The 12073-nt window shown below is 33.6% G+C and overlaps 1 protein-coding gene across 3 annotated transcripts in view; it reads right to left on the reverse strand.

Annotated features, from left to right (window-relative positions):
• LOC134531679 (uncharacterized) overlaps window positions 1-12073 on the reverse strand; it is a 68215-nt gene that overhangs the window by 38716 nt on the left and 17426 nt on the right. For all 3 annotated transcript variants that reach the window (XM_063367476.1, XM_063367478.1, XM_063367479.1), the window contains exon 2: window positions 7800-7896. In XM_063367476.1, the coding sequence (XP_063223546.1) occupies window positions 7800-7896 (97 nt within the window). The remainder of the gene's footprint in view (window positions 1-7799; window positions 7897-12073) is intronic.

The following is a 12073-nucleotide window of genomic DNA, read 5'->3' on the forward strand; positions in this document are numbered from 1 at the left end:
TCCTTGTTCATAGCTAGGTATTGAGAATATTTTATTTTTTCAAGTAATACCTCCAGATTTACATAATTTTCTTTCATGTTTGTTGCATGTGCTAGAGGCACTGATGGGTATTTATTTCCATTGTGAAGTAAAACGGCTTTCAAACTAATCTTCGATGCATCAATAAAAAGTCTCCATTCGTCAGAATTTTCTGGGAAACTCAGTTCTTCAAGAAGCCCTGCAGCATCATTACAACATACTAAATCATTTTCTTTGGAAAAGTAACTCGTAAAATCTTCTTGTCTTGTGCGAAAATATGAGACTCTTGTACTTTTATCCAACAAATTCCACTGTTTCAATCTTGATCCGAGTAATTGAGCCTTAGATTTTGATAGCCCTAAGTCTCCAACGAGATCATTTAAATCAGGTTGTTTAAGAAAATAAGGTTCTTGTGATGGGCTTGAAGATCCAGATTAAGCGTATGATGATGAAGATGTACAGGTATAAATAAAACTTGATTGAGGCTGTAGACCAGAAGTATTTTTATTTTCCATCTTCTCGCTATTTTTTGAAGGTACTGGAGGTGAACTGCCTTCACCACGAGGAAGTGGTCTCTTTGCCGATGCGATGTTTGGATATACAATATTGTTTTTATTTTTTTTTTCGAGAATCCTCGTGTTGATGTCATGCAGAAATAACAGCCATTTTCATGATTCTGAGGTTCACTCCAAAGCATTGGCATCGTAAATGGCATAGATTTGTGACTTCCTTCAAGCCAACCTCTCAACGTTCTTGAACAACTGTTACAGCAAATTTTTGGGAGCCAACTTTTATCCCTCTCATCATTAGAGAATCCAAAATAAAGCTGATAAGCTTTTTTAACAAGATCTGTTTATCACATTCCGCTGTATTTTTAGAGTAAACAAATGTAACAAAAACAGTCTGTAGAATTCTTACAAGTGCACAGCATTTTATAACCTAAAATTGAATGGAATTTATTTTAAAAAAATTTTAAATTTATATTTTATATTTATTAACTCTGTTCATAAAAAAATGGATAACCTACACATAAAATACTTAAAATATATGTATAACATGAATTTTGTGCAAAACTTACTAAAGTATTTGATATAGAACGTAAACAATTAAAAGACAAGTTTTCAACTAACTGTTGTAAAGTCTCAGTGTAGGTATACTGCGCAGGCGCATATGTACTACCATAGAAATCACTTTCGGCACTTTCCTTCTTTCTCTTATAACTAGCAAAAACCTATTTCGTATGTATATACATTGTTTATAATGTTAACGCATAAAACAAATTTAAAAAAAAAACGAAATTTATGATATTTTGAAAAAAAATTCATATCAAAAAATCTAGACGTGATAGAAAAAATTGGCCATAGGGAACAGATTCAGAGCAACAAAATCTTCATATTTATGACATAATTTTTTGAAGGAGGATTTTGTTGCAGACCAGTGTTATCTGTACATATACATATAAATATTGTAATATTTATTTAATGTTTGCAATGTTATGTTTTGTTTCTCTTTGGGTCATAGTTCTGAATTCATACCTACCGTATTTACTCGAATAATCGTCACCATCGCTTAATCGTCGCACCTATTGTTTGAGGTAATGAATTTGGTATTTAAGATTATCCTCATAATCGTCGCACCCTAATTTATTGACGGCGACTGAGGCGCGAGGCGCGAATGGAACAGCCGTAAACACAATGGAACAGCCTGCTTTCATGTGGCATGTGGCGCGATCGGAACAGCCGTAAACACAATGGAACAGCATGCTTTCATGTGGCGTGTGGCGCTTATCATTGGTCCAACCTTGAGTGGCATGTCCTAATTGGCCGTGTGGGAGGAAGGAATGTGTGTGGAAGATAAGATGCTGTGATGCCATTGTTTTACCTTGTTTGCATTGGAGTGAAAAGTACCGGTAATTGCAGAGTTTGAGAAAGTTCATTTTGTGAAAATATGGGTAAATACAATTTGTATACTGCCGCTTTCAAGTTGCGCGTTATCAGATTTGCAGAAGAGCACGGAAATCGGGCCGCGGAAAGAGAATTTTCAGTAAGTGAAAAACTTGTTCGTGACTGGCGAAAACAAAAAGACAATCTGAATAACACGTGACGATAGCAGCGACTAAGATGACGTCCCGGCAAATGAATCGGATGCATCAGAATCTAGTTCAGACAATGAATAGATAAATTTGGTAGTGTTCAGACTGAATGTGTTTTATAAATGTATTTTGTTAATTGATTTTTTCGCAATGTTGTGTTTATACTATATTTTTATTTTGCCAAACTCTTGTAACCAAAAGTTGTTTTGATTATTTTGCGCGTATTGTAAATAAATATTACGTATAGGTACCATGTACCTAGATATTAACTTCTTTAATTTAGTATTTTCAAGCGATTTACAAAAAAAGTTTACTTAAAATTTTTTTTTTTTTTAATTTTTCCTCACATAATGGTCGCACTTCACTTTTTTTTCGTAAAATTTAGTAAAATTGCTGCAACGATTATGCGAGTAAATACGGTACATATTTATTATTTAATGTATTATCACTATAACTTTATACTCTTTGAACATAAATTCAGAATTATTTGATTGTATTTTGTAAAATAGTTTAAATTTTGATAATGTAAGGAAGTTTAAAAAGGAGTTTGCAGCAGCCATGACACATTTCAGTTCAGTCTTAATAGTATGCTGAATATTTCGATCATATAGTTCATGTCTAAAAGACATCAGGAAAAATATATCAAACTTCTGGTGAAATAATTATTAATAGACATATTTGATTAGTACTGAAATCTATGTTCAAATATCTTTAAAAATTGTAAGTAGAAGGAAGCAGACAGCAACTTCTACAAAAGTGAGGTAAAATATATTCCATTTTTTTTCTATTTACATGTACAGTTTGCAAGGCTAAATAAATGTAATTTTTAATGACTTTGAAAGTTAGCCTTGAATGTAAACTTTAAGAGGATAGGAAAGGTCACATCATGCATGAATGACAGGAATAGATAAACAATAATAGAATCTTAACTACTTAATAGAATTCAATGGTGTTGGTTATGTCAACTAGGTAGGCTATTTTCATTACAGAGATCTGAATGTACAGAAATAATCAATATAGTGCAAGGTTTAAAAAAAATGCAAATTCTTTTTCATAAAATAAATGCTCGAAACAAAAAATAAATATGAAAACAAAAAATTGCCTGTAAAATTATAGAAATCACATAAGAAAAGCCACTATATTAACCAAACAAATCTTAGAAATGAAATATATTTCAATTAAAAGCTAATTTTAACTAATTTAACATTCTATTATGCAATTGTAAAAAAAATTAATTGAAATATGTTAAGTTCTAAGATTTGGTTACTATAAAGTGATTATATGGTTATTATAGATGTGATTTTAACAATTTCACAACCAAATTTTTTATCTATATTCTATAATGCTTTGGGTTCAAACCATTATTTTAATGAAAAACCATTTACAATTTTTTTTAATATACACTGCATTGACTATTTCTGTACATTCAGGTCAATGTAATGAAAATATCTGACAAAACATATACCATCAAATTCTGTCAAGTCATTCTGATTCTATTATTGTTTTTATGTTCTCTTTATTCATGCATAATTGGACCTATCCTACGCTCTTAAACCTGGTAGTTTTGATGATACAGATCGATGTGATACTTTAAGCGGATCAAGTGCATTTTACGATACCAGATTCCAATTGGTTGAAAGTAAGGGAGGGGAAAACAATGATGTCATTTTAGTAAACCAAAGAGGTTGGATTATAGTACTGGAACAGAGTATGGAAGTGAAGGTGATGGTAGTACCAGAGGTAAGTGTTTTGATGTTTGTGTGTTCATTTGTATGTGATTTGGTGAGGATGAGGTACGAGGAGTGACGTAATAAAGAAATAACAGTTGCATTGAGTAAATAAATAAGTAGGTCTATGCAAGTATAAGTATTAAGAATGTTATAAGAATCGTAGTGAATATGTGTGCAAATAAATAAACTTGAATCTAGTGAACAGTAAGGAGTTGTTTATTTGTAACACATTGTAATAAATGTGCAGTGGAGAGAAAGAATGTGTAGATTGAGATTGTATAAGTAAATGGACCAATGACAGTTAGCGTTTCGCGAGATAGGAAAATGAAATGGAGGAACTGCAATTTGATTTGGAGTGAATGATGCAACTGTAAGAGAAAAACTGATGGTATACAATTACTGCAGTAAAAACAAGAATGGTGAGTGGGGTTGAATGGATGTGAAGTTTTTTGTGATTTGTAGTGGTTTTATGTTTATATGTTATGTGTTAGATGACAGTTGTGTTTTTAATTATTTGAAAGTAAGAGTTTTATAAGAAAAAGAATTGCGGTGTCATTAAATAGACTACAGTCCCACCCAGTAAAGCGTATTTTGCGATATTGATAAGTGATAACTAATATATTGAAAGTAAGAAATAATAGGAAAATATTTGCGGTTCTGTGAAGAAGATTAAAGTTCCGACCGGTCTACTGTATTTTGAGATACCGGTAAATTATTTATTGACAGTAATGAATAATAGAAAATATAATTGCGGTATCGTGAAGTAGACTAGTCCCACTCTTCTAGTGTGATTTTGCAATACCGGTATTAATTCTTTATAATTCACGTTTCCAGAAACTTTTATTTTTCAGAATCATGCCCTAATAAATAAGGCACATTGTTATAATTCACGATACCAATGTAATTTATATCATGTACAGAAATAGTGTCTTTGATAATGAAATTTCGGTAGCGCAAATTAGACTACAGCGGAGGGGATTAATGTAGTTTACAATACCGATGAAACATAATATTCAAAAAATGCAAATAGAAAAAGTGATCATAGTTCCCCATCCAATATCCCCATTTTCCCACGCCTGTCCAGTAATAATGTAGAGGTGGTAATGACAAAAGCAATGCCATCATAAGTGATGCCAACTTGGTGACGTCATTAGTATCGTTCTGGAATCGTAAAATGCACTAGTCCCTTTTAAGCTAGTCGGTGTATACATTCCAAATTTTAAATATTTTTTACCCTCTCCTAAAAGTCCACGACATATTTTGTAACAATTCACCCCGATTCAAAGTGCAAACAAAAAACTACCCCCGTTGGACCTACATTTAAAAATGTTCCCAACTGTCACAGCTCAAATCATTTGAGTGTCCATTTTCCTTTTTTCCCACACCAAAAATATGCCCTTTTTTTTCTTAGATCTTTTTAAATGAAAATTTTTTAGTGGAAAGAAAAAAAAATCAGTAACCAGCCCTAATATAAAAAGATTGGATGTATTTTTAAAAAATGAAAAATTTTCAGCTAACTAAAATACTAACATTTTGCCTACCTTTTTAGATATTTGGGACATAGATTATTGGAAATACAGAAATCACTGACTTAATTCATTGTGTTTATAATACAAACAAACATATGTTGTAGTTACCACATGATGGCTATGAACTGTTTACATAAGCAGTATTCACACCATGGTTTTCATTTTTCTAATATAATTTCTTCTGTGAAATGCTGTTCTAGAAAAACACTAAGATTTTGAGGTGACTAGATGATGATATTAAAATACACACAGAAGATGATATTACTAAGGTAAATGTACCAGTAGTCGTCATGCTAAGAAGAGTTTTAGTAAAAAAAATTGTGTTCATAACCTCGTAGGTGTATTACTGCCCCTACATGTTTGTTTTTAACTGCAAACTTTACTCTACAATGCTATCCAACACTCTTCAATAAAAACAAATTATTTTTGTAGATTTATAATTTTGGAAAAAGTGTGATTTCGAGCCAGTAGTCGTCATGCAAATTTTCGTGTTTTACCAGTGTTCGTCACATGTTTGTGCCAGTAGTCATGTGCGATTTCGGCTGCATTAGTTTTAATTCATGGATCCAGAATGATAGTATTGTACTATTTGGGCTTCAAATTTTATTTGGTACTATATTTTAAACATCAAAATGGCAATTCATAAAGATCGTTTAGTAATATAATGAATAATCCTCATTAAATTTTGAATTTACTTACAGCACTCAGGGAACAAAGAGGGACAGCACAACTAACATGAAAATATATAGAGCTGTAGCAAACCGTATGTATTCGTTACTGAGTAATGGGTGCGCCGTCTAGTAACGAGTAACGAAACGTACACACAAATGCATTTTGTTACTCGCATTTCTTGTTTATTTTACGCATGCGTGCGCATATTCGATGAATTTACGTTACAAAGAACGATGTTTGTTTATTAAGTAAAGTATAATTTGGAAATTTTTTTACTGTTTATTAAAGGTATTATGTGTGTAGACAAAGTTTGAGATTGGAACAGAAACAACGTAACAAAGTATTTTTTTACAAATTAGAAATATGTATGTTTTTGTTTTTCACTACCGCATATTTTCACGTTTATTTTTGTTCTTATCTTAAAAGAGATATAATAAAGCCGCTCTAATGAGATTTAATTGTTTCTTGGTTAACAAAAACTGTTTAATTATCAAATATTGTTAATTGTTTATATTCTATTTATTATTATTTACGCGACGTCATACTGTACGCGTACGCAATACGACTCAATTTGTTGCTGCAACATAACATAGCATGTTATGCGGTATCAGAAGTAAACTTTAAAAATGAATCAGGGCCCATCTTCCTACCCAAGGGCGATTTGCCTTTGTGTTTATCGGACAATGTGTTTCTTGGCACACTATTTTTTTCCTCTGCTCGTTTTATACTCATACCATTCGCTACATCTTTAAGAGCAGCTTCCATGGCTGACTCTTCATACAACAGTATTTTCCGTTTTGGCATTTTGCCCTGTAATTAAAGAACGAGACACATTACAATGTTTAATTTACTTATTAATGTCAAAATATATATTGAATGACCCCTAAATTAATGTAAACAACAATGCCTACACAATTTCTGCAATCAATAAAGTAAAGTAATTTCCGACCCAGAAGTCGTCATACACATGCATCGGAAGTCGTCATAGGTGACGACTACTGGATCTGATCATAATAATGTACTTTGTCTATTAACAACAAAGAACCAATATTATTTAAGAACTCTAGGGTGTAACTTAGCACAACTTTAAATAAAATATTAAATGTACCAGTGCTCGTCAGGTATGACGAACACTAGCAATACAAGGTTTTATTGATCCAGTTTTCGTCACCCTAACTAAATCATACAAAGAAAACGAATTTTTTTAAATAAACACTTTCACCTCTTCGAGAACATTTAACTAACACATTCAGCACAAAACATCACGAATAAACATGAAATATTACAGAATTAGAAGTAAAAATGTGCACGTACGTCCTTAGTGTTTTAGTATAGGAATTCCCCTATTTACTTCACTGCTCTACGAACTTTTGATGCACGGACTTTTTTTGATTGAAAATAGTGTTTGTTCCGAAAACTATTGTGGTAATTTCAGCTAGAACGTCGACCAAATTTTTGTCAATATTTAAGTTGGCGATATATTGAGCTACTTCTCTATTATTTACATTTGAAGTTGCTAGAGACGACCATTGGAGCAGTGACGAGTACCGGTGCACTTACCTTAACAATCTAATAGCTAAAAATTGAACAACAAAACAAAAATTCTAGAAAAAGTTCTTTGAAGACAAGACATACTACAACATAAATGTTCTTTACGTTTTCAATATGTTACAGTAGTAAATTGCTTTAAATTTATGTGAGAGAGTATGATAGACAAACACCTAAGACCAGGCTTCAAATATCTTAATAGATACTTACAGTTTGTTTCCATTTCATAGTTTGCACCAGTTCTTCATGGTTAAGATGAGCATCTTTCCCACGAGACTTTATTTTTTTCGGGAGTTCATTCTGATACCTATAAGGAAAAAAAAGAAAATTCAACCCATAAATGAAATTAAATGTTGAATGGGACGACATATTTACAGTATTTTCATATACCTACAATGTCATGTTTTATAGCAAATTTTGTGACAGATGATACTTAATTGTTTAGCACTGAACTAACTTGTAGATCAGATGAATACACAAAAAGCTAAAACAGAATAGGTTAAAGTAAATAACATGCACTAATAAAACAATTGAAAAGTACTTTTTTCATCAAACAAAGGAAATACAAAGTGCATATGTAGACTGTCCATATAAACCTTAAAAGGTTTACCATAATATCATCCCTCTCTTAATCTATTCCAGTTAGACATTCCTTGATATTCGTATATGTATATGTATATATATGTATATGTATATGTATATATATGTGTATATATATGTGTGTGTGTGTATATATATATATATATATATATATATGTATGTGTGTGTATATATATATATATTACATGCCCACCAGCAGTCACGAGCAATAAAACTTTTCATTTTTTTTTAATAAATGTGAGACGTGCCGTGCGCCTGGTGGATTGTGGGGGTTGTCGCTTCCCCCTTCCTCACCCCGGCTCCCCGCGCGGCGCTCTGCCTCCACCCCATTACCCGACTCCTGGCAGCTTTGGGAATTCCGTGGGCCGTCGTGCGACCTGCCGACGCCTTTCTCGATAATTCTGGCGTCGGGTCGGCGTGGGATGAGGCGAATGGCCCCAGCCGCGCTTGTCACTTCTAGAAGTGACGCCCGGCCTCCGAGGGAGTTTTTCCGGGGCGATAGTGCCGCGGGTGCAGCAGAGTTTCGGGGCAAGAGAGTCTGTGCAATAGTGTCACGGGTGTGGCGGAGTTCCTCGGTGAGAAGTTTCTCGGTGAGCAAGTTTCTCGGCGATAATTGAAAGGCGAGAGTGCCGCGTGTGCGGCGGGAGTCCCGAGAGAAGTTCCGAGCGAAGCATCGAGCGGAGCCTCGGCGAAGGGAAGTGCGACGGCGACGGCGGCGTGCAGCGGCGGAGTGCAGCGACGGAGACCCACGAGGGGTGCTGCTGCGAGAGTTACACCAGAGGTGTGGCCCTGCAAGGTGCGTGGTGTGTAAAAACCGAGTGACTGGGGAATAAACATTTTTAAGTGTAATTCGTTATTAGGCATTTTTAGAAGATTATCTGTTAGTGATGTAAATATTGGCAATCAATAAAACTGCACACCTGCCAACATTCAAATTTAAAAAATCATGAGGTCCTCGATAAAAATTTTCAGGCCCATAAATACAGGTTAGATATAAAAAACAACAAAAGAGAATCTTTAAATTTAAGTGACATAACTGTACATATGTTACATGGTCTCTGCTTCAAAATTTATTTCAACAAATTATAGGTTGCAGATTTAATCTAGTTGAACATAATTTAGCGCTGTCGTGTAGTGATCATGCAGGGCCGCAACTACAAAAGATGTAAAATAACATTCTGCTCGTGTAACACTATTATCACTGTTCACAGCAAAATTAATTTTTTTATTGGAAGCAATACACTTCACGTGTTAGTTGCGTTTTTTTGTAGTGACATGTTTCACAATGTCTCCTCTTCCACTATGCGAGATAGAAAAATCAGCACGGCACACGCTACAAAACGCAAAATTGCTTCCTTTACGTGACTCGAGTATTGATGGAAACTCGTTACTGTAAGCTTTCGTAAAACTTGTTTTGTAACTTTTACAAACAAAATCTTGGGGCCCCGAAAAATCGTGAGGAAACACTATTTTGGCGTGAGGGCGTGAGATGGACCTTAAAATCGTGAGCCTCACACCAAAATCGTGAGAGTTGGCAGGTCTGAAACTGTGTAGTAAAATCTTTAATTGAGCTATCCATTTACGAACCCAGTAGTTTTCCCACGACAATTGTTTTTAATAATTGTAACAATATCATCAAATGACATTGGATTGCTGTCAACTGCTGTCACGAGCTTACATTTTCTTTTCGCAGAGTCTAAATACACTGTGGTAACTGTTTTAGTTTTAGTAAGGGAAACTTAAACACAATATCCATTTATGAAGTTTTCATGTCATTGGAACAGGACAGCAGTTCATGTTAAAATTTTGGTTGTTCATATACATGATTTTATAATAGCTCACTTTTGGAATTGACCACTTCTAAATTATCTTTGGCATAACATACAGTTGTTTGTGGGTCATGATTTGAAGAATACAGGTCCTGCAGACTCACTTAAGCCACTAGGATGTACTACAAACACACAAACAGCAGCACATTTACTGTAAGAAGAGGTTCAAAACATGCTACAAATCTTTTTTAGATGAAATTCTTCTACTATAGTAACACAGGTTGATAATATTTTTGTTTTTATACTGTGTTGCATCTCCACCATGGAAATAAATTATTTCCTGTGTTTTATTTTTTATCAATTTGTGCTAAAACAGATGCACAAAAACAGTGTTCTGTGTGAGGTGCATTTTTTTATGATTTCCAGACACAAAGGCATGAATGTGTGAATCCATGGGTATGCGTATACTTAATAACATTAGCATACTCAACAAAGATAGTTTTTCACAACAAAGACAGTTTGTATATTAATTATCTCAACAATATAATGTCTCCAACAGTTATTGCTGTTATGGGAACAACTAACATTCACTAAATTTATGCAAACCTTTTGCAATGTGGTCATTTCAAACTATATAATCCCGGATATTCTCTCATTTTTTTATTCTTATTAGCACAAAATCATATTTTACAGCATTTTTCTCATTTTATAAGAATTTTTTTTTCTTTTTAGCAACAAATAGACTGACCCAACAAGTGTTTCAATAGCAACGGCTCCCAAAAGGTGTCCGACGGAACCCCGGGGTTCCGTGTCAGGGTCATAGGGGTTCCGTGAGTCAGGACGAATGGCATATAAAGCAGACACAATTATCGTCAAATAACTTTCTTTGAAGGAGTTGGGGTTCCACCATAAGAAAATACAAGCGTGTGGTTCCCTAGCTGAAAAAAAAATTGGAAACCGCTGTTCTATAACAACATATTACACATGAGTTCTTTTAAGAGCAATCCCAATTTCATCTCAAATTGACTTTCAAAATACTTAAAATACTGGAACACTTTTTAAATTTAAAAAAATTCTAAATTCAGTTTAAATTATAGTTATTTCTTGCCGAACAAATGTATAGGTAATTACATGACATGAAACTATACAAGAAGAATTTTTAAAAAAACTCAATTTTATTGTTCTAGCTTGTTTAGAGTTTAAGTTACCAACAAATCAAAACTATTTTTTAGTCCGAAATTGTAATTTTTGTTATTTTTTGCACTTGCTGATTATGTAATAAATCATAAAAATGTTTTTAAAAAATATCTGTGGCTTAGTGTGTACAGGACTCATAGTTTATTTCAAATAAATCTAAAAAGTTAAGGTTGTGACACTAGTAGACGACATGGAATGACTTTAACTAGCTCTATCGAAACAATGTTTATTAACCAACAAAAAAATGTTTACAAAAATACTTGGACATTTACCCGGTGAATTTTTATATTTTTTGTGATCATGATGCTTTGTAACTACAGTTTCTGCTTATTTAAACATCTGCGAGTATTTTCACCCTTCGAGTGCAGTGCTGCAACGTACGGATCTTGACCTTCTGGCCGTAATCCATACTGTCGAAGAAGCCTATAAAACTTTTCAAGATCCAAGAACCCAGAAACCAACAATGCCTTTAAAACCATCCCGTAAAATTCCACAAAAGGCTTGCAAAGAATTCCAGTTGGCTCCTGTCCCCACTCCATGTGTGAGACATAAGATAATGTAAGGAGAGAAAGCCATGAATGAATCATTTGAAGATCCAATTAAAAAAATTAAAACCAACACAGTACAAATTGTTCATGGATTTTTAAATGTTTGCAAGATATATACATACATCCCAAGATCAAAGCATGATTAAAAGGCTTTATATATGCATTCAATTTTTTTTGCTACTCCTCAATTTGTTTATCTTTGCTGCTTTTGATGATTTCTGAGTTATGATATTTTGTTTTGCGCACATCCCTGTTGTGCTAAGGGTAGGTCTATGAACAAGGCAGCTTTAAGTATTTTGGTCATTTGGAAAATATTTTTATTACATTTTGCATGCAGCAGATAATAGACACCATGCTGAAGGGAAGGACT

Source organism: Bacillus rossius, chromosome 5, assembly GCF_032445375.1.
Source record: "Bacillus rossius redtenbacheri isolate Brsri chromosome 5, Brsri_v3, whole genome shotgun sequence".
Lineage (NCBI taxonomy): Eukaryota > Metazoa > Arthropoda > Insecta > Phasmatodea > Bacillidae > Bacillus > Bacillus rossius.